The sequence below is a fragment of the Dipodomys ordii genome, unplaced genomic scaffold (assembly GCF_000151885.1).
Source record: "Dipodomys ordii isolate 6190 unplaced genomic scaffold, Dord_2.0 Scaffold5, whole genome shotgun sequence".
Classification (NCBI taxonomy): domain Eukaryota; kingdom Metazoa; phylum Chordata; class Mammalia; order Rodentia; family Heteromyidae; genus Dipodomys; species Dipodomys ordii.
In genome coordinates, this window is record NW_012267221.1 from 31,295,014 (window position 1) to 31,319,642 (window position 24,629).

General features: G+C 34.6%; 1 protein-coding gene across 1 annotated transcript in view; it reads right to left on the reverse strand.

Moving 5' to 3' along the window:
- Positions 1-457: 457 nt before the first annotated feature.
- Positions 458-24,629, reverse strand: part of Nckap1 (NCK-associated protein 1) — an 80,896-nt gene continuing 56,724 nt past the window's right edge. The window contains exons 24-31 of the mRNA XM_013027554.1: positions 23,213-23,306; positions 15,885-15,967; positions 15,399-15,479; positions 10,546-10,639; positions 5,191-5,307; positions 4,328-4,437; positions 2,933-3,022; positions 458-1,361 (exon numbers count right to left, since the gene is read on the reverse strand). Coding sequence (XP_012883008.1) covers positions 1,245-1,361; positions 2,933-3,022; positions 4,328-4,437; positions 5,191-5,307; positions 10,546-10,639; positions 15,399-15,479; positions 15,885-15,967; positions 23,213-23,306 — 786 coding nt within the window. The 3' untranslated portion in view covers positions 458-1,244. The remainder of the gene's footprint in view (positions 1,362-2,932; positions 3,023-4,327; positions 4,438-5,190; positions 5,308-10,545; positions 10,640-15,398; positions 15,480-15,884; positions 15,968-23,212; positions 23,307-24,629) is intronic.

Below are 24,629 nucleotides of genomic sequence, written 5' to 3' on the forward strand. Positions count from 1 at the left end.
ATAGTCTTTACAATGCCAATCAAAGAGCAAAAAACATCTGTTTAATTTTTAAACTAAATGAGCTGCTTTGGCCTTCAAGCCAATCAGTGAGCAAAAGGCCCTTTGTGGATTTCCATTCACTACTGACTGAAACAGCACTTTTCAACATTTGCACTAGTGATGACCTATCATTTCTTCCCCCATTCCTTTAAGTAACTGCATTTGGGAACAGATATAACTAGTAAACTGGTGGCACAAAAGTTTTCTTTCAGTTCTTAACTTTAAACAGTTTTATATAATTGTATTTTATTTCATTATTTCCCCCCCAGGAGAATATTTTCTAAAACATTTAGGTAGTTCTTATAATAGCTGACCATAGCAAAATGATGTGTTAAATTTTTAAGCCAAACTAAGTTTAAACTACAACTTTCAAACTGTCATATAATTTTGCAAAGATCTTAAAGAAATCCATTCAAAATGTGATATAGTCTAGTGTTTATTTTATGTTATGGCAGATACACTTGAATTTCAAAATTTTAAAACATATAAAAAGTGGTTAAGGACTAACATTTTTATCAACAGTTGATAAATGTCTAAGATTGTTTATTATACAGCAGGATACAATGGTAGTGCTTATGCCAACCGGGCACCATGGAAGTAAGTCTAAAAATTATCACCAGGCTTTGTACAAGCAACAACATATGCTGCTGTTTTAGAAGTTCAGGACATAATCTGCTTCTAATGCTAAGCAGTCCTTTAACATTTTTAATGTTATACAATATTAGAGTATTTAGTTTGGCAAATGTTTCAAAATAAGGTAAAAATGTATTCATAACATCACACAAATGCACATCCAATTTTTGTTTTCAATAAGAACCATAGGTACAGATCAGAACTCCTCTCTATATGAAATAATTTACACACAGATGAATGCTATAATATCACTATCTAAAATAATCACTAAATACAATTCTTTTTCAGAAATAAACCAAGCAATTTTTTCATTATCAAATATCAAAAACATGTTTTTCAAACAAATGATACTCCAAAATTATAGGAATTATATTAGTGAATGTGCAACCTAAATCAACCAAGTGTATTGTAGTATAGCCATATTAAGAAACCAATGATCAGAAAATACAACCGTATGAAAGAAACTTATAATCCACAAAACGGTTTTTCAGGCCTTAAGGTAAAATATTTCCACAGTTTACAGATAAACCAAGGCAACAAAAATGCGTGCTTGTCTTGAATAAGTAGATATTTTATGCAGAAGATGTAACACTTTGTTTGTAGACAGCATGGTATGCATTTCTCAGCAACACATAAGGAAAACAGGATTCCAAGAGATCCATAGTCAGGAATGGTGATTCCTGTACAATCTGAAAAATTCCAAACATTTGTCATAATTCAAGTATTTTATAATGGGACATTTACTGACAACTAAAAAGACACAATTTTTTAACTGTTCTTAGTAGAACAGACCCCAATATTTTTCTTTCCTTTAAATTATTCTTTTTTTTGGGGGGGGTCGGTCGTGGGGCTTGAACTCTGGGCCTGGGCGCTATCCCTCAGCTCTTCAGCTCAAGGCGAGCGCTCTACCACTTGAGCTACAGCACCACTTCCGGTTTCCTGGTGGTTTATTGGAGATAGGAGTCTCACGGTCTCTCCTGCCCGGGCTGGCTTTGAACCGCGATCCTCAGATCTCAGCCTCCTGAGTAGCTAGGATTACAGGCGTGAGCCACAAGCACCCGGCGTTCCTTTAAATTATTCTTAAGCAGATGTACAAAGGAGTGTCAATTCAAAATGTCAGAGTACAATGTATCTTGATCACTGTCATACTTTCCACCATGTTCTCATCTCTCCCAACCCCACCCATTCCCAAATCATTTTCCTTTTACTAAAACTTTAAAATGTAGACCATAACATTTTTAAATGTTCCTTTTTAATGAAATCAATTTATCAATGGGAAAATATTGAGCACTTTCACTAGCTTCAAATATATATTAGCTATAAGAGAATACAAAAATATTTAAAATATAGTCTATATCATTAAGCACAACTATGAACTCAAGATTAAGCTAGAAAATAAGCAAACACAAGACTTAACTATAATTAAATGAAAAGGTATAAATTCTAGAGTTGAAAAGGAAAGAAAGATTAACATTGATTATAGTAGGTAGAAACATCATCCAGAAAAAAAAATTAAGCTTTGGATTTTTGGGGTGATTGGTCATGAGACATGGACTCAGGTCCTGAGCGCTCTCCCCGAGCTCTTTCAATGAGGGCTAGGGCTACCACTTTTGAGTCATAGCACCACTTTCGATTTTCTGGTAGTTAAATGGAGATAAAAGTCTCATGGACTTTTCTGCATGGGCTGGCTCTGAACCATAATCTTCAGATCTCAGCCTCCTGAGTAGCTAGGATTACAGGCAGGAGCCACTGGGCACCCAGCTAAAGTATGGTTTTTTTCTGTTGTTGTTGTTTTGTTTAACTCATTAGAATACAGACCTCAGGAAGTACAAGAAAGAACCAAAGGAAAGGCACAAGGCAGGCAGAGCATTGACACAGACATAGATGGCTCATAGATAGTACAGGGGTAGACTCGGCAAGGCCCAGGGAACTTCAGGAAATTATATTAGAAGGACAGAATTGTCAAATGTAAAAAACAGTAAGCTGGAAAAGAACAGAGAAACTAGGAAAATACAAGCAACAGATTAAACAGGATTCATAGAAGAATATTCTAGGTTAATGGTAATCTTTTATTTTATTGGAGTCTGATATGATATCTTAAGAGTAAGATAGTATGTCGGTGCTTTTCAGTAATTTTTAGCAAGTGTACAACTTGGGTGGAGTGAAAGCAAGAGATGGAAACAAGTGTTCTAGCTTGTCAAGACCTTGAGGAATGAATGACTAGAAATTCTATTAGTAAAAAAAAGTAAATAAAGCTTACCATATCCAGCAGTAAATAAACAGATTCTCTATTTCTTGTTGTAGTTTTATCTGTCTCTTGACCAATTTTCAGTAGACTGGAGGATGCAAGCTTAAAAAGTACATATATACATTGAGTTTTTTAAAGTTATTTACTTTCAGTATGCTTCAATTCCTAACACATTTCTATCACTCAGTGCTATATATAAAATAATGAGTAATTTAACTCACTTTTCATTCAAATACTTTAGAGAACTATTAAGGGATATATTTAACCAAATATTCATTCTAGTCTTTAAAACTGCTGTTTTTCAGAATAAGCACGTTTCTTACAATGATTCAAATTATTTTCTCTCTTACTAGTATTTACATTAACTATATAGTAAACTTTCCCCTAAACCACGGTTTCATTTTCTGTGGCCAACTGTGTTAGAAAATACTAAATGGAAAATTCCATATATAATTTACTAAATTTTAAATTGCATGACATTTTAAGTAATGTGATGAAATCTTACACCATCTGACTCTATCCTACCAGGGACATGATTCATCCCTTTGTCCAGAACATCTTCACTGTGGAGGTCTATGCTACTTGCCCGTTAACTGTCATAGTCATGCTATGTCTGTGTTCAAGTAATCCTTATTTTACTCAATAATGTTGACAACACATATCACCCATATCAACAGCCATGTTGTGATCTGGATATGCCAAAGGAGAGCTTCTGAAGTGTTTCCTTTATTTACCATACTCAAAATATGTAATCAGCCCAGATGCTTCTCGATGGACAAATAAATCCAGACAATGTGGTATATATACACAATGGAATTCTATTTATCCATCAGAAAAAATTGATACTGTGCCATTGGTAGGATTTGGGCACTATCCCTGAGCTTTTTGGCTCAAGGCTAGTGTACCACCAGTTGAACCACAGTTAACTGAAGGTAAGAATCTCATGGACTTTCTAGCGCAGGCTAGCTTCAAACCATGATCCTCATATCTCAGTCTCTTGAGTGGCTAGGATTACAAGCATGAGCCACCAGCACCCAGCTTCAGTGAAAAAAATAAAGTCACTTTGCAAAGCTCTGTAAGTGGAGAAGAAATTTCTAAGCTAGAAGGAAAAAAACCATAAATTGACTATCCTTGATTTATCTTTTTTTTCTGTTACTGGTGCTAGTAACAGTGCTTGAACTCAGGACCTTCTTCTGTTCCTTAGTCTTACTGTCTGCTTTCACTTGTTGTTCTTCCCAAAACAAAAAACATTCAAGGAAAAGCAAAATTTATATACTTGAGAAAAGAATTCAAAAACAAAACAAAAAAATGCCACCAGAGCATAGGAAGAGGATTTACTGTTAGAACTCAGTCATAATTTTATTTCTTTTGTAAAATGTCGTGAATTTTGTTACTCCCTATACATACCGCTAAAAATTCTTTGAGACGATCTTCAATGCTTCCTTTATGAATTGTGAATAAAGCTGCAGCAATCTGGTTGATAGCCTTCGCCAAGCAATGGATATTGTTGCAGTGCCCTGAGAAAGGACAAAAAGTTTTCTGTACATTCTGAGTGACCCCAAAATTTCATGTAACACATAGAAAATAAGTTTTTAATGATTTCACAATCTACATAAATTGTAACATGATTAAAAGTACAGCACAAACTGACTTGTTCCCTTACTTTCCTGAAGATTATGTTTTAAAAATACTGTGGGCAAATAAAGAACAAATAATCAGGTCTATACTATATCAAATAGGCAAATACTTTCAAAACTCCTTAAAATAAATCATGCATCCATTTTATACTATCTTAGAAAATTAAGAAACATATTAAGTGGTTTTATAAACATTTATCACCCAATTCCTAAAATAATCCTATCTCATTTCATTATCAGAAAACTGGGACTTCAAAAAAGAAAATAGAGCCAGGTGCCGGTGGCTCACACTTGTAATCCTAGCTCATCAGGAGGCTGAGATCTGAGGATCACAGTTCAAAGCCAGCCGGGGCAGGAAAGTCTATGAGACTCTTATCTCCAATAAACCACTAGAAAACCAGAAGTGGCATTGTAGCTCATGCAGTAGAGCGCTCGCCTTGCACTGAAAAGCTGAGGGACAGCACCCAGGCCCAGAATTCAAGCCCCACAACTGACAAAAAAAAAAGAAAGAAAAAAAAATAGACTGTCCAAAGTTACATAGTTAATAAGGGAATTAAGACTAAATTATTTAAAGACATAACACCAAAACTAACAATTCTTTTTATTCCCAAGATGATTTTAAACCACTATCACCTTCTATGGCAGGGCTGTACTGAGACATCACATTGCTGGCAAGTGTTGGCAAAGAAACAGCTACAAAGACCATGAGGAGGCAGGCAATTTTATATTCTTCTTCAGGACTAATGTTTTCTATGGGAGAAAAAATAAGAATAAAATAAAGTTATTTCTTCAAGATTAGTTAAGACTTGATAATTAAACTAGACAAAATGAATTTATTGAATATTCAGTTACTTATTTCTTATACTGAAATAAAATATTTCATTGGAGTTTTATAGAATTGGCTAAAATTTTGTTAGAAGAAATAAAGTAGAAATAATATGTATTACTACTGGCTATAATCAACTTTCCAGGCATACTAAGAGGACTCCCAATATAACAATAAAGCAAGATTTTATTTTATTTATTCACTTTTTTTGTCAGTCATGAGACTTGAATTCAAAACCTGGGCACTGTTCCTGAGTTTATTAGCTCAAGGCTAGTGCTCCACCACTTTGAGGTACACTTTTTTAGTGCTGCACTTCTAAGTTTAGAGCTGCACTTTTATAATTTTTTAGGTAGCTAATTGGAGATAAAAGTATCTCAGCTGTTCCTACCCAACTGGCTTTGAGCCACAATTATCAGATCTCAGTCTCCAGAGTAGCCAGGATTACAGGTGTGAGCCACCAGTGCCTGGCTTTTATTACTTTAAAGAAAGCAAAAACAAAAACAAAAACAGTAATGTTATAGGGCAAAAATATAGTTAGGATAACTAAATCCTTAAATTTCATAATGGAAAATTGATGAGAAATTATCAAAAAATTCTTATTTACTACAATTTATATAATTTATTATCTCATAAATTATTCTACAAAAATCACCTTAAGAAAAAAATTATTTATTTTTCCTGAACTAGACATCAATGTTCTTGCTCTAATTAGTAATTAGACATCTGGAGTCTTAGTCAGAAAATACTTAATGGATATCCAGGAACTTATAATTATCCTACTATCCACTATCACATATAACTAAGAATTAAACATTTTTCAAATGTTCATGATATTTAACAAAAATGAAAATACTAATTACCAGCTCCTCTGGGACACAGCAAAGGCAGTACTCAGAGGAAAATTTATAGCTCTGAGTTCCTATATAAACAAACTGTAGAGATCTCAAACCAGCAATTTAATGATGCACCTGAAGCTCCTTAAAAAAGAGCAACAAGCCAAACCCCAATCCAGTAGATAGAAACAAATAATTAAAATTAAATCAGAATTAAATGAACTAGAGTCCAAAATCCTATAGAAAGAATCAACAAAACCAAGAGTTGGTTCTTTGAAAAACTTAACAAAATTGACAGACCCCTTAGCAAATAGAAGAGAACACACCCAAATAAACAAAATCAGAGATGAGAATGGAAACATCACCACAGAAACAACCAAGATTCTGAACATTATAAGGGAATACTTCTCAAACCTTTATTCTAACAAATTTGAGAATCTAGAATGGAAGAATTTCTAGCAAATATTGATATGCCCAAACTAAACCAAGAAGATTTAAACCAACTAAACAGAACCATATCAAGCACTGAAATAGAAACAGCAATAAGAGACCTCCCATCCAAGAAAAGATGGATTCACAGCTGAATTCTATAAGGCTTCAAAGCAGAACTCACACCTCACTCTTCAGTGAAACTGAAAGTGAAAGTTCACTACAAAACTCTTTCTATGAAGCCATCATAACCCTCCCTCATCCCCATAACAGAGAGGGATTCATCAAAGAAAGAGAACTATAGACCCATTTTTTATGATGAACATCAATGCAAAACTTTTCAACAAAATTCTGGTCAGTCTACTTTAATAATTCATCAAAAAAATCATACAGGATAATCAAACATGATTCATTCCAGGGATGCAAAGCTGGTTCAATATACACAAGTCAATTAATGTAATTCATCACATCAACAGGAGCAAGGACAAGAACCACATGATCTCAACTGATGCAAAATAAGCATTTGACAAGATCCAACACCCATTTATGATGAAAGCTCTGGAGAAACTAGGAATCCATGGAACATTCCTCAATATAATAAAGGTGTATATGACAAACCTACAGCTAGCATTATACTTAATGGCAAAAAGCTAAAGCCATTTCCTCTAAATTCAGGAATGAGACAAGAATGTTCACTCTCTCCACTCCTCTTCAACTTACTATTAGAATGCCTTGCTAGAGAAATATGATGCAAACATAAAGGGAATCCAAATAGGGAAGGATGAAGTAAAAGTCTCCCTCTTTGCAGATGACGATCTTGTATTTAAAGAATCCCATAGACTCCACTCCTAAATTACTCAAGCTGAAACAAACTTTGGCAAAGTTGCACGGTATAAAATTAACCCTAAAAAATCAATGGCTTTTCTGTATGTCAATAATAAGTGTAGGTGAAATCAGGAAAGCAACTCCTTTTGTAACAGCCCCCTCCCCACCCCTGCCAAAATAAAATACCTAGGAATTAACTTAACCAAAGAAGCGAAGGACCTCTATGATGAAAACTTTAAAAATCTGAAAAAGGAAATTCAAGCAGAACTAAGAAAGTGGAAAAACTTCCCATGCTCCTGGATTGGAAGGATCAACATCGTGAAAATAGCAATACTGCCAAAAGCTATCTACAAAGTCAATGTAATACTCATCAATATCCTAACCTCATTCTTAAATGAAATAGAGGAAGCAATCTAAAAATTCATATGGAACAATGAAATACTCCAAATAGCAGAAACAATCAGCAGAAAGAACAGTGCTGGAGGAATAACAATAACTTCAAAGTTATTATATATATATAAATAAATATATATATTTGTAAAAACTTGTAAGTTATTACAAAGTTATAGTATTCAAAACAGCTTAGTACTGGCACAAGAACAGACCTCAGGACCAATGGAATAGAACTGAAGACCCAGAAATGAACCCGCAGACCTATAGCCAACTAATCTTCAATAAGGGAGTCAAAAAAAGTAGAATGGAAGAAAGACAGCCTCTTCAGTAAATGGTGCTGGCAAATTGGTTAACTACTTGTAGAAAACTAAAGCTAGACCATTATATATCATCACTTCTGCAATTAAATATGTTTGAGTACTTAACTCGTGTCAGTGTATATTCAATTTTTTTTTAAAACAGGCTTTATTTTGAATATTGAATAGTATCATTTTCTTCAGGCAGGGGTGGGGGAGGGTTATTAGGGCCTGGGTGCTGTTCCTGAACTCTTCTGCTCAAGGCTAGTGCTCTACCACTTTGAGCAATAGCACCACTTCCAGTTTTCTGGGTGATTTGTTGGAGATAAGCGTCTCATGGCCTTTCCTGCCTGGGCTGGCCTTGAACCGTGATCCGTAGATCTCAGCCTTCTGAGTAGGTAGGATTATAAGCGTGAACCACTGACTCCGGGCCTAGAATTTTTTTTTCTTTTAGAAAGCATTCTTATATTTAAAAATTTACCCAACTTGGCCTGCTATTATTCTATAGACTACAGAGGTACAAACTAAAGAACTTTGCTTTGATTCCCATTTGCTTTAGTAGTTTTACAGTAGTATGCTTCAATGACTGAAGAGACCCATATAGTGGTGGAACTGTGTTGTTCTTGAAATAATCTAGAAAGCAGTGCATTTTAGCCATTAGTTGAATATTTTCTGATGGTCTGAGTTGTAGATAATTTTTGCAAGTTATTATTTCATAGATTCTTAGTGTGAAATATTTCTTAGAAATGTTATTGGAGAATATTTTGCTATCTAATGCTTGCTGAAATAGAGAAAAATGTTTATTAAACTAGTGCTCCCAGGGCTTTATCTCCTATTGTAAAACACCTTCTTTGCTGAGGAAAACAGGTATGGTTTTGTTGAGTTGCTTACTTGTGACAAGGCAAGACATTTAATAATTCATCATAAAATCCACAAAGTGATGCTAAGAGCAGGGAGAGCTATAAATTCTAGATAAATTGCTCTCATTTCAGGGATTTCCAATTAGTCTTAAGTTACAAGCATGAACATGTTGAACTCATAATTTCCCTATAGGCATATTCTGAATAAGTCTGGACAGTGATAAGTACTTCATGCATCTTTTTTTTTTTTAGAAATGCAGTAACAGTCTACAGGGTTGCCAAGTTTACTCATGCCCTGAAATTTGGAAGTATGTGTAAAAGGTGATACTTAACTGCCAGAAATTATTTGCTGGAAAAGGTTGAAATGTAAAAAGAGAAAAATAACATCAATCAGAAAAATAAGTTTATTAAATCATTAATGCAACTTGAAATACAATACAGAAAAGTTGGTTTTAAAAAATGTGGATAGGATAGCAAAGGAAACTTTTTAAGGACAGAGGAGTGAGTAGTAAAGGAAAATGCTGCGTCTTATACAATAGAGTTAACTGATTTATTTGGTCATACTGTACTTTGTTAAACAAACTTTAGATGATGGATTAAAGTTAAATTGTTAAAAAATTGTAAAAGATGAACAAATTCAGCAGTTTCACTAGATACTATGTTGAAAATGAACTATACAACTTGTGGGTGGGGACAGGAGGGAAAAATCCCTGGAGAGAGCTAGGGAAGGGATTGACATTCAAAAAGAAATATACTCTCTCTCTTTCTTTTTTTTTATTGTTTAAAATTTTTGTTGATCATGAGGCTTTAACTCAGGGCCTGTTCCAAAGCTGTTTTGCTCAAGACTAGAGCTCTACCACTTTGAGCCACAGCTCTACCTCCAGTTTTTAGGTGGTTAATTGGAGATTAGAGTCTCTGAGCCTTTCCTGCCCAGGCTATCTTCAAACTGTGATCCTCAAATCTCAGCCCCCTGAGTAGCTAGGATTCTAGGCATGAGAAACCAGCATCTGACACTATCTCCAATTTTTTTTTTTCACCAGTAAGAATTCAGTCTTTTGAATGTAACTGCTGGAACTGATTTTGTCAACATAAGCCATTAACATTTCAGAGTTGGTCATTCTCTTTCCACTTTCCTAGGAGTTTTTCCCTAGTTTTTCTTCAACTTCACTGGTGCTTCCAGCGCAGTATATTTTTGGCACTGCTTCCTTTTCTCATTAAGCTGCTGAAAGCTGGAGTAATTTAAGGTTCAAACTTTAATCCTCTTCACTGCAGCACCAACATACACTAAAACAGACTACATCACCTCACCCCGTCTTCTGGCTTAGCTGGCTTCTGTATGATGACTATGAGACAACCTAAGCTCCAGGAAAAAGGGATCTTCGTCTTTTCTGATCTGATGTACTTAAATCATTAAAAGTAATATTAAAAATAAAGTATTTTTTTCATAAATGGATAAATATACACATGTAACTATATTGCCCTGGTAATTTTAATAAGGGTGCTACATGTTTACTACCCCATTTTACCTGATTTTTGTGAGGAAAGAGCCACCACCAATGCAGGATCAATCTCACAAGGTAATCCAGCAGCTGATGATAACTCATACACATTCATTGCAACCTGGTAAATATATAGAAATTACAAAGTAAGAAATGTTTTAACAAACACCTGAACAATTTCACTTTATTAGGCAAATATTTAGTGTTTCAACCAGACTCCTTTTGCTTGCAAGAACTTGCAGAACTTGGCTGAAGCAGTTAACAGATAGTATGAGTGCTTTTGTACTCTGTGATATACTGCTAGTTATAACTCCCTACTATTATGTCAGACAAATCTTATGTATATTTTGTGGCAAATTCCAATCAAAACACTGTAAAGTTACAACTTTCCTTAAATGTGTGAGTATAAAATATGCAACTGAGAGACACAAAATTGGAATATTACTGACTTATGCTTATGTCTATATTCAATAGAAATTACTTATTAATGGTCTTCTTTCCAGAATATGTAGACTCCTACATTTCAAAAATAAAAAGACTACCTAATTCAAAATTGACAAAAGTTCTGAATGTATACTTCTTTAAAGATATACAAATAGGCAAAAAATACATAAAAAGGTAGTATCATTTGCCATTAAGGAAATATAAATCAAAACAAATGAAATGCCAATTCACACCCATTAGAAAGAATGGTTGTAACCAAAAAATATTGTAAGGATGCAGAAAATGTGAAAGCATGATGGAGACATGGCTCAAGTGGCAGAGTACTTATCTAAAAAGGCAAAACTCAGCCCTGAGTTAAAACCTCAGTACCACATAAAATTTTATTTAATTATTTTAAAGTAAAACTCCTTATAACACTGTTATAAAATGGTGCATTTGCAGGTTGGGAAGGTGGCTCAGTGGTAGAGTGCTTGCATTGCATGCATGAGACCCTGGGTTCCATTCCTCAGCATCACATAAGCAGAAAAAGCGGGAAGTGGTGTTGTGGCTCAAATGGTAGAGTGCTAGCCTTGAGCTGAAGAGCTGAGGGACAGTGCCCAGGCCAGAGTTCAGGCCCCATGATTGACAATAAATAAATAAATAAATAAATAGTGCATTCTCTTTGAAAACAGTTTGGTGGTTCCTCAAAAATATAAACATAAGGGGCTGAGAAGGTGGCTCAGTGGTAGAGCACTTGCCTTGCATGCCTGAGGCTCTGGGTTTGATTCCTCAGCACCACATAAGCAAAAAGAAAAAAGCCGGAAGTGGCGCTGTGGCTCAAGTGGTAGAGCGCTAGCCTTGACCTGAAGAACTGAGGGACAGCGCCCAGGCCCAGAGTTCAGGCCCCACAACCGGACCAAAAAAAAAAAAAAAATATATATATATATATAAACATAAAAGTTTCCACATGACTCCCTAGTTTCACTCAAATGTTTATCAATTTGTGAATGAATAAACTGGGATACATCCATGCAATAAAACATTGTTCAATAATAATTTTTAAAAGGAAGATATACAGTAAATATGAAGGAACCATGACAACTTTACAATATTAAAGATGTCAGTGTCAAAAGACTATGTGCTCTGTTCACAATAGCCAAGACATGGAAACAACCCAGATGCTCCACTACAGATGAATGGATCCAAAAACTGTGGTACCTATATACAATGGAATATTATGCAGTCATTCAAAAGGACAAAATAATGGCATTCACAGAGAACTTGCCAAGAGCAGAGAGAAAAACTGCACATGGTCTCCCTGATATGTGAACATTAAATCCAAAATGCAAGGAGATGTGACAAAGTAAACAGTACTCAAGAAACAAAGGACCTCCACTCAAATTTGTCACATCATTACTAAATGACTCCATGTTCTTGACCCCACATATGGCATATATATGTGTGCATCTGAAGGAAGCTAGGAGGAGGACACAGAATCCGAGGGAAATGGGAAAATATACAACAGAGGGGCTCATCAGCTGCACTGGACATTGATGAAAAAGCAACTCAAGGGCAGAGATGGGAGGGAGGGAATAAGAGGGATAGAGTGAACAGCTAACACTAAGCAAAAGGAAAGAAACATACATATAACCCGAAGTGGAAGAAATAGTTGTATTATCAAAGCTCATAGAATTCACAAACATTATAGACCATGATAATGACAATTTGCCTCATGAAGGTTAAAATGTGTTTGTGACTTGAACTAAGTATCACCATCTCACAATACTGTGAAATTTGTGAAATTTATTTAATGACTTAATCTCAATAAAATTATTTTAAAAAAGACTTTGTGCTATGTGATTTACATGTTGTGTTCAAAATGGGTAAATCTACAGAGTCAGAATGATTAATGACTATCTTGGTAGGAAAGTGACTGCTCTTGGTTAATGGGGTGAAGGAATCTTCAAAAAATTGCTTGTAATACTGTGGGGGAGGGACATGCAAAGCAACAAAGAAATAATCATTGCAACAATGAGATGTACAAGTCGTTATGTCGAAAACGAACTTTACAACTTTGGTGGGGGGGGAGAAGGACTGGGTGGGGAGGTGGGGGGGAGGATGGGAAGAGATGGGAAGGGGAAACAAAGGAGGAGGCTACAATGCTTAATAAGAAATGTGCTCATTATCTTGCCCATGTAATTGTAACCCCTCTGTACAGTATTTTCACAATAAAAAATATATTTGAAAATAAAAAAAATGATAATAATAAAAAATTTGCTTGTAGTGATGATTGTAAGTCTGTGGCTATACTGAATTCTCCATATAAATTTTATGAAAGGTGAATTCTAACTCAATAAAACTATTAAAAATAATTTTTCTTTTTTTTTGGGTCTGGTCATGGGCCTGAACTCTGGGCCGGGGCACTGTCCCTCAGCTCTTCAGCCCAAGGCTAGCGCTCTACCACTTAAGCCACAGCGCCACTTCCAGCTTTTTTCTTTTTTTCTGTTTATGTGGTGCTGAGGAATTGAACCCAGGGCCTCATGCATGCAAGACAAGCACTCTACTACTGAGCCACCTTCCCAGCCCAATTTTTTCTTTTTTTAAACAATAAATTCTATTAAAAATTTGCTGGAAACAACATAATTATAACAAGTTTAAAAACTGGATGGTTAATTCATTGTTGCTAGAATATTAACTAGAACTCCTGTAACCTCCCCACTAGTATCATGTCAAGAACTGATTGCTTTTTTATGACTAATTAACTTTATGCTTCCTTCACAACTTCCACTGCAGAAATAATCTCAAAGCCAAGCACAGGCCTATAATCCCAGTTGTTCAGGAAGTTGAGATTGGGAAAATTGTTTGCAGAAACTGGTCCCAGGCAAAAAGCAAGACCTTTATGAAAAATAACTAAAGCAAAAAGGGATAGAGGTATGACACAAGTTTGAGGCCTGAATTCAAACCCTAGTATCACACCTGTCCTCCAAAAGAGAAAGAAAATAATTCTGACCTATATGTATACAGTTTAAATGATAAACCTCTAAAATTCACTTTATTTCTGTAATGAACTATAGGAAAACACAAAGTTAAAGGAACATCTGGGATAGTAGAAAAACATAATTACATACATGGTAGCAAATACAAAGTTCTCACTAAGAAAAAAGTTCTTATCAATGAAGACTAAACAAAATGTCTACTAAAATAAAACTTAACTGATAAGTAGGATTTCAAAAGGCAAAAGGCAAAAATTTTCAACCAAAATAAAGAGGATAAAATTGATTTATATGCAAATGCCCCAAAATCTGGTGAGTACAGAGAATATATAAGGAAAAGGAGACTAAGAAAGAAGGTAAAAGAAGGAAGGAACAAGAGGTAGGATTATAAAAGAAGACTGAGCAACACCAGTTTAAGATCTGTAGCACACAAGAATTTAGAAATTATTTTCAGTCAGTATTTTTCAAGATATACAGGAATGAAAATAATCTTAAGAAACAGGAAAGCTCTGGCATTAATGTATGTGTAGATACATAATTACTAGAAAACCACAGCTAGGATTAGATTAGTGGTTATTACTTCATGGTTCAGTAAGTCTTCAAAGCAAAACTATGGGCTCACATGAAGCTGTCCATCTTTTACCTTATATTCATTAATTAATATTAGCTAAGCGTGGTAGTACATATCTTCAATTCCCGGACTTAGAACATGGAGGCATAAAGATTGAGAATTTTAAGCTGCTTGGGCTACATAGCAAGTTCCAAGGCCAACTTGGGCTACATAGTGAGACTATGTCCCAAACATCAAAATAAAACAAAAGAGATACTAAGAAGGACTGGGAAGGTGACTCAGTGGTAGAGCGCTTGCCTTGCATGCATGAGGCCCTGGGTTCGATTCCTCAGCATCATATAAGCAGAAAAGCTGGAAGTGGAGCTGTGGCTCAAGTGGTAGAGTGCTAGCCTAGAGCTGAAGAGCTGAGGGACAGTGCCCAGGCCCAGAATTTCAAGCCCATGACTGACAAAAAAAAAAAAAGATACTAAAGAAGACAGCCTATAAGTAACATCTTTTACAGGGAGATGATACAGTGGTAGCACACTTGTGGAGCATACACAAGCCCTGGGTTCAATCTTAAATACTCAATACTGTGAAACAAACAAACAAAAAAAAAAACAGAGTAGATGTATTTAAAACAACTCTCCTTTCATTGGCTCAGCTTTCTCATTCTGCCTTATGACTAAATATCAATAGGTATGAATTTAAGTAAAATAAGACTAATTTTTCACCAGTTTTACTGACTGCCTTAACAGTACTTTGGTGCTACACATTCAAAAGATAAAATTTTAAAGACTACCATGGTAATTCTAAAAAGAGAAATATTAAAGCTATTTAGGTTTTATCTCATATGTAGTTTAAATACTTTAGTTAAGAATCAGTAAGAATCCAAATAGAACTTATATTATTACCTTCATATCAGTTTCCCTTGGAATGTGATCTTTGAAATCTTCAATTGAACTTACAAGAAAAGGAATGTGATAGGATAGGACCTACACAAGACAACAAATAAAAACAGAGTTTTAAATGGTAACCTCTAAATACATGAAATATTACCATTTGAGGAGTTCTGGTTTTTGAAAAAGTATTTACTTGTTATTTTTCTAAAGAACCAAACACACGAAAATGGAATGGATTCAATGTTAACTGAGTATAGGTCAAATATAAAATTATTAATAAATAACAAAATTGAAAAAATAGTAAGTAACAGGGTAAGCTATATCCTCCAAACTTTAATATCAAAAGGGAAACAATAAGCTTTATTTTCATAACTTAAAAAAACAAAATCTTAATTACATTACTGCCAATTGTGATTTTAAGAAACTAAAAGGGGTTATGTGAACATATATATATATTAAATATATATATATATATATATACTTGTAATGGTTTCTTACATCTCTAAGTGCTTCTTGTGCCAATGACCGGAAGGATAAAATTACACCAATTATTGTCATCCTCTTCAAGACACTGTCAACAGCTATATTTGTAGAAAGGGGAGAAGAGAAGGAAAAAGTATGAAATGGATTGTTTCTTAACCTTGAAGAAAACTTGTGAAGTCATATAAAATTTTCATGATAAAAGGCATGACCAATGCCAATTTGATCAATACATGGTTAATATTTAATCTAATTAGAAATTAAAGTAATTGTAGTTTATTAATTCACATATTTATACACACACACATATATATATAATACTTCATCCTTATAAATGGATTAGATGGCTCAGGATCTGGAAATCATCAAACCTGTAAGTCAGCTCTAGAAAAGGGTAGAGGTAGTCAAAGAACAAGAAATTAGTGAAAAAAAGAAGACTATCAGACTTAGTAAGAGTTAAATTCTCTCAAATGGCTTAGGGACTTTGAAAGACTAAAATTTTAAGTTATTGTGGGCTTAGGACACACTGAAATTACAAGAAGTTTTGGCAGGCCCAGGTTACTGAAACTTACCAATGGATTTGATCACTTACATACTGATTAGAGCATATTATTTCAAAGATTACTAAGCATTTAAAATACTCAAACTGGGTTAACAAAATCCAGGCAGATTAGGACTAGAAGGGACAATACTTTCATTCTTTATAAAGCTAAGCAATTATTAAAGGCACTGAACTGGGGCTGGGAAGGTGGCTCAGTGGTAGAGCACTTGCCTTGCATGCCTGAGGCCCTGGGTTTGATTCCTCAGCACCACATAAGCAAAAAGAAAAAAGCCAGAAGTGGCGCTGTGGCTCAAGTGGTAGAGTGCTAGCTTTGAGCTGAGGGACAGCGCCCAGGCCCAGAGTTCAGACCGGAGGCCCCCCCCCCAAAGGCACTGAACTATGTAATAAGAACATTTATATAAATGGGATAATGATTTGAGACTTCAAGTTGCAAACTACATTAATGGGCTGTTAAGTCAACTAACAAATTACATTAGTTGAGAGAAAAATAAATATATGTATATATTTATTTGTACACACACAATAAACTTCTAGAAAGAGGTATATAGGAAACTGTTAGTTATAGCTACTAGGTGAATAAGAATGGAGAGGCATATTACTTCTTGCATAGCTGTTTAACCTCTGATCATAAGCAACCTATTATTAAATCAAACAGGAATATGAACTAAAATGTGATGAAAATTTAAAAACAAAGTGACATAAGGCATGAGTATGTTATAAATTCCACATATGCAAAATCAGCCTTATTAATCTTTTTATCTATAGTATTCAAAAGTGACCAATTACCAGAAGATTAGCAGATGTTTAAGGAAATGATGACATATGACTAAGTAAGTTGTTGTTAACCAAAAAAAGAAATAAAATTAATATTTTTTTCTAAGAAAATGTCATCCAAGTTGAGTATAAAGGCAGAGTACAGCCAGGCATTGGTGGCTCACGCCTCAGGATGCTGAGATCTGAGGATCATGGTTCAAAGCCAGCCCGGACAGAAGAGTCCATGAAACTCTTATCTCCAATAAACCACTCAAAAACCAGAAGTGGCACTGTGGCTCAAGGGGTAGAGCACTCACCTTGAGCTGAAGAGTGCAGGGACAGCACCAAGCCCAGAGTTCAAGCCCCATAACCAACCAAAAAAAAAGAAAAGAAAAGAAAAGGAAGAGTACAAAGAGAAAACCATTCTACGTCACAAACCAAAACAATAACAAAACCCATGAAAGGGAATGACAGGCCAGGCCCAGCACTGGTGGCTCATGTCTATAATCCTAGCTACTCAGGAGGCTGAGATCATGGTTTCCCTGGCAGGAAAGTCCATGAGACTGTTATCTCCAATTAACAATTAAAGGGACAACTAAAGAGTAGTGAATGTCTCAAGTAGCAGAGCCTGGAACCAAAAAAATGTTCAGGCTCTAGCACCAACATAAAAGAATGTCACCCAGAATTTAAAAGTGGAGAAACTATCTCCCACAACCACATTAAAAGTTCTAAAAAACTTTAGAGGAAGCAATCTGCTTAATTTGTTATTTAATAGATTATTTACCAATCTATATGACCATTGATATGCCTTCATTTCTCATAATTTCCATTAGTTCCTAAGGAACTAATACTACCTAGTATAGGGCCTGGGGCCAGGAGAGCAACAGGTAATGGAGGAAAGGGAGGAAAATAATAGCTAAATGTGAGGTTAATCTAAAAATGTCTTGCTCATGAGTTAATAGTATTCTTTCTTTTTCTTTTTTTTTCTTGCCAGTTCTAGAGCATGAACTCAGGGCGTAGGCATTGTCCCTGAGCTTCTTTTGCTCAAAACTAGCACTCTACCACTTGAACCACAATTCCACTTCCAGCTCTTTGTTTAGGTGGTACTGAGGAATCGAACCCAGGCCTTCATGCATGCTAGGCAAGGACTCTACCACTAAGCCACCTTCCCAGCCCTTAATAATAATCTTTAAGCAATGAAGTTGTTCAGTGTTTTTGAATTATATGGTTATATAACAACAGATGTTTAAGCTTTTGACTGAATAAGGCCAAGTTAGAAAGGAAAACTGGAAGCATATTTAGAATAAACCCTTGAGTGTTGTTCACACACAAACACACACAAAGACAGTGAAACCATCAACAAGAACCATAGGAATACAAAGCAACAGATTTGAGGTATTACATTTAGGAGGTAAGATCTTCATGAAGCAAGAGTTGTGAACCCAAATGACCACAGCTTCTACCATAAAACAGTGAAGTAAACTGGGTGACGGACACTAAATAGTTCTTGTGGGGCAAGTCACTGCAATGCAGAAAGTACTGTGTAGGTTTTTTAGAAGTCATAAGTTTGGATCTTTTTTTTAGGTGTGAAAAAAATTTTTAGGTGTGAATAACAGGAAGTGGAAACATGTTGAGAGGGAGGGTATACAAACCGAGGGAGGAAGACTGAAGAAATATAGTGAACACAGTGTACACTATATAAAAAATTAAACTAGGTAACTAGAGGGTAGGAATGTAGAGAAGGTGGGAGAATGATGGAAGGAAGGGGTAACATTAATCAAAATGTATTGCATTCATAACCTGACTTAAGGAACTAAAATCTCTTTGTACAACTACTTTAATAATAGTAGTAATAAAATAAAATAAAAACCAAAATAGCAACAATAGCACCTTGCATAGGACTAAATAGTCTTCCTTTAAACCACTGGTGACCCACAAATTTGAAAACTTTCATCTACAGGACATAGCTAGTACCTGAGGAATTTAAGGAAATGAAGAATGAGAAGGGAAATGATATGGTTAATAATTGAAAAAAAAAAAAAAGAATACCAAGCCTTTTCTCTCCACCAATTTAACCTACTCCCCTCCCCATGACAGAACATTTTTCCATTGCAGAGATCACATCAATTATCTGTGAATCATACATTTGAAAATGTCTAATACTTTGTTCCTTTAACTGGCTTATTAAACATAAGTTGTTGGATTCTATCACCATAGTTCACAAGTCAGTACATTTTGGGTGAGGCACAATAATATGTGTTCTTAACCAGATCCTAGTTGGTAATGTTGCTTACTGCTGCTGGTTCTTGGATCATACTTAAGAGACACATGGTCAAACTATCACTTGGTATGTAAACACACACAGAGAATTAAGGCTCAGGATTAATTTAAAACTTAAGGTTAAAGATTCACTGGTAAATAAGATGGGATAAAATTTACTAAATAGAATTTTAGAGCAAAAATAAAAGAATGGGAAAATTTCAAACTGGCACTACATAAAAGATTAGCCAACAAAAACAAGACAAGTTGCTCAAATTTGTAATCCTAGCTACTTGGGAGACAGAGATGGGGAACTACAGGTGGAGGCCAGTAGATGAAAAGAATTTCATGAAACTCTCAACCATATACCTGATATCCGAGCTACCAAAGCTGAAAGAGCACAATGGTTGGAAGCATTGATACACTGTCATCCCCAGTGACAAAGGTATGTACAAGTAAAAGGATCACAGCATAAAGTATAAACCCTACCTGGAAAATAAACAATGCAAAAATGAGCCAGAGGTATGCCTTAAGTGGTGGAGTACCTGGATATCAAGTGAAAGGCCCTGAATTCAACCCAGAACTGAAGAAGGAAAAAAAAAGGACTATGTTACAGATAGATGTTTTGGTGTTTTGATTTGGTAAATGAAGAGAATAAACCTTTACTGATGAAAACTGCTAGTCCAGAATAAGTCAAATACTGTACTTGAGGATATTCAGGAAAGTAAAGGCATCATGGTTTCATTGAGTTAAGAATTTCAGGACAAAGACATAGGAAAAAAAGATGTGGTTATTCTCTGAGAAGTGTTTCAGAATTCTAGGTATTTCTGTGGAAATAGTTTTAGCAAAGTATTGCTACAGTAAAGTCTCTGGAACAAACTGTAGGTGGTGGAAGGAAGGCAAAGTCAATAGAATGAGTTTTAAAAAGGAAGAATTGTAGAATGGAACTAAAAAATAATGGTTGTGAATCAAGGGGATAAAATAAAATGAAGAACTTAGTTCAAAAATTAAAGAGTGTAAGAGATTATACAGGAAGGAGAAAGAACATTATGAAATTTGCTCAAGTCACACTGGAAGCCCTGGAAATGAAAATAAATTCCAGAATATATTTAGTGTTTGTAAAACTGGACTCCTATAAAAACACACAAGACTTCTGTGTGGATGAAGAAAACACAAGAAAGAGATCAAAGAAAAAATGCATTTTGTATACACATCAACTGCAAAGAATAGTCACTACTGAGTAAGTAACTCTCTCATTTGAATCATTTCCTTTCTCTAAAATACACACCAGATGTATAACATGTGTACACCATTATATGTTATAGACTGTGATAGACAATTTGCTCCAGGAAAGTTAGAATGAACTTGTGACTTTAAATGAGCATCATTATTCCACAATACTGTGAAATTCGGGAAATTATGTAATCACTTAATCACAATAAAAAAAAAAAGAACCTTGGGGAAGGTAGGGAGGGAAGGGATGGTAGGGGGAAAACAATGGAGGGGGTAACAATGCTCAATAGGAAGAGTACTCATTACCTTACTCATGTAACTGTAACCCTCTGTATAGTATCTTTACAATAAAAATAAATAAATAAATAAAATTTTAAAAATAAAATAAAATACACACCAGAAAAAAGATTTGATAAAATATATTTAAAAACAAATTTGGAAAATGAACTACCCGAGCTGTGGGTGGGAATGGGAGGGAAAAACTGGGAGAGAGCAAGGGAAAGGGTAACATTGTCCAAAAAAAAAAATGTATTCATTACCTGACTTATGTAACTAACTCCTCTATACATCACCTTTATAATAACAACAAACTTAAAAAACAAATTATGTAAATATGTGCAATAAAGATTCAATAATTTAGATTTTGTTTTGGTATATCTTAAGGTTGTAAGTCATCAGTGTTACACTAAAAATTCAAGTAAGCAGAGTTTAGATAAAAGATCTTGCACTTTGCCTTGAAAATCTGCAAATTCTCTTTGGAAGTTTAACCAAGTCCATTTTGTTCAACTATACAAACAAGAGAGTTAATAAAGCATTTAAACATTTCAATGTATTTTCAACCTGGTTCTATCTAGAAGGTTCAGGCACATGATTGCTTATTACTAGGAAAATAGGGGTGAGGCTGGTAAGGCGAAAACCTGACTTAAAAATGAGGAAAACCATCTGAAACATAAGAAATATAAAGAAAAATGACCAGAAAATATAAAGACAGTAAACTACATAAGACTTTAAAATTGATTTATTTATCCATACTGTTCTTCTCTACAATATCCAGCCAATATTATTTCTTTTTTTTTCACTTTATTCTTAATGCAGGTGTTCTAGAAGTTGAGCTTTAGTATATTTTAACTTTGTGCTCATTAGTTGTTTTGTTTTTGCAAATTACTGGGCCTTGAACTCAAGGTGTCATACTTGCCAGACATGCCCTCTACTGCTTGAGCCACAAACTCCAGCCCTTTTTATTCTGGTTGTTTTTTTAGGTAGGTCTCTTCCCAGGCCACCTAGTCTGAAATACTATTTATTTTCCCCACCATAGCTGGGATGACAAACACATCTCACCAAGCCCAGCTTTTGTTTTGTTTTGTGTTTGTTTTTGTTGTTGTGAGATAAGGTCTCACAAGCTTTTTGCCTGGACTCATCTCAACCAGCATTCCTCCTAATTTCCACCTTCCAATTAGCTAGGATTACAGGAGTAAGTCACAGTGCCTAGGTCAGCTGATGATTATTATTTTTATTAGTGTTGGATTTGAACTCTAGGTTGAACATATTTCAAGCATGCACACTACCATTGGACTATTCCTTCATCCCCAAAGATTATTTTTTACTTGGGAAAATAAACCTTTTCCTAACCTTGCAATGTGAAGAAGGTTTTATTCAGAATTTCACTCATTTTTTAGTGTTGGAAGAATTTTAAAGTAATCAATAAAGTATATCCCCCAAAATCAATTTCAAGAAAGTATTTGAAGCAGATTTTAAGTTACTTGCTCAGACTTCTATGAAACCAAATCATTTAACAACACTGATAGATGAGTCTTAAATAATTATATTAAGTGAAAGAAGCCAGACATAAATTTTCTAAAGACCTTGGTAGTTTAGGTTTGGAAGCTGAAGTAGGAGACTACTAAGAGACAGGAAAAAATTTTCCAAGGTAATGGACCTATTCACTATCTTGATTGTGCCAACAGTTATACAGATGTATACGCCTGTCAGTTAAAAAAAAAAAATACTGCCAGTCCTGGGGCTTGAACTCAGGGCCTGGGCACTGTCCCTGAGCTTCTTTTGCTCAAGGCTAGCACTCTACTACTTGAGCTACAGTGCCACTTTCAGCTTTTCCTGTTTATGTGGTACAGAGGACTTGAACTCAGGGCTCTGTGCATATTAGGCAAGCACTATACCACAAAGACGCGTTCACACATTATTAAATGTATTTCATTATAGGGAAATTATACCTCAATAGAGTAGATGTTTACAAAGTTACAGGATCAGAAACAAATTCTACTTTACTCTAAATTAATGTAACTTACCATCTATTGGGCTCAAGAACTATTTGATAATGACTTTTCATTAAAATAACTGACACATTAAAAAATTCATAAACATGTTTTATATTTTGTATAGATCCTCTGATGGAAAAAATGTTTTGGCTCAACAGAGTATAGTTTTAAAATATACTGTTTGAATTTATGTTACAAAATCTTGGGCAAAAGTTAAATACAGAGTGTCAACATCATATTTAGAAAATGTAGTATGAGTTACTCACATGATAATCTTTTAAAGAGTGCAGCCATCTGGTCTGGTTTATCAAAGCTGGTCCTCATTTGTGTTAGAACATCAACATTCTCCACCACCAGTTTCTGAAAAGAAAAGAAAGATCTTTGATCAGGCACAGACTTTCCGTGTTGAGACAAGAACATGCATGAAAATGACAATATGGAAAGTAAGAAACTCAAGCCATGAGATCCAGATGCTGTATTTTTGTTTTTTTCAATAAAAGAATCATAAATAACTTATACAGCAATCTTTTTATCAGTTTTTTAAATCAATGAAGTAGAAGAATAAAAAAATCATCTTATGCTTACATACAGAACATTAACAATAATAAAAAGCAGACACTTGAGTGAACATATAAAGAGCATCACATTCTAAAATAAAAGAACTGCTAAAGCTAAAAGTAGCCAACAAAACAGTCTACAGTATGTCTTTAGACAATGAGTATATTACCAGATACATACAAAGAGAGAATAACTTGTTGGGGGATGGCACCACTTGACAAGGATTTCATTAAAGCCATGTTTCCAGAACAAATTATAACATGGATATGTAAACTATCTACTTTTCTTCAGGAACCAGCAGGAAAACAAAAGAGAAAAGAAAGAAGAGATACATATAGCAGAGGGAAATAAAGAACAGCTGTTCAAGGAAAGTGTAACTCAATAAAAAAATGTTTTTCTTAAAAACAGCACTGGATGAGCAAATCTGATTAAAAGTTTTAACTAAAATAAATAGAATTTCATTTTGACAGAGATAAGCCTAGACAGTTTGCTTAGATAGAAGGAAAATGAGTTAGACATTGTACTTACACTGCTACTGGTACTACCACAACTAAGTTCATCATTAGCACATTTTCCTAGTTATGTCACATTTCTGAGCTCTATAAAGTTCTTTTTAAATCAGAATTTTCTTTAGTATCTGTATAATGGCATTAGGCCTTTACTATACATTATAATCATCTAGGGAACTGTGTCCAAAAAAGAAAATATGTATGTATATGTTATGTGTCTATCTCCAGACTTCATATCTCAATATCTCCCCTTAACTATAACCTAAAACAGGGCTCTCTATGCATTTAAATTCTCTAATTTAATAAGATGAAAGAATAAAAACAGAATAATTGCATAAACTCCCAATGTAATAATAATTTTTAACAAAATGAGACGTATCAAGTGAAACAAAAAGGAATGTTTAAATTTTTAAAATTTTACTTGATATCTAGTATATGTATGAGTCAAGCGGAAAAGGTCAGATAATGTGATGTCAGGAAAATGAACCGTTAGATATATATTTTAATGATTTTTCTTTCATGCATGTGTTTCTAACGCATTCATAAGATTATCTCTTTGTTGCTTTGTATGTCCCTCCCCCACAGTATAACCCCTGCTTTCACTATATTTGATGTC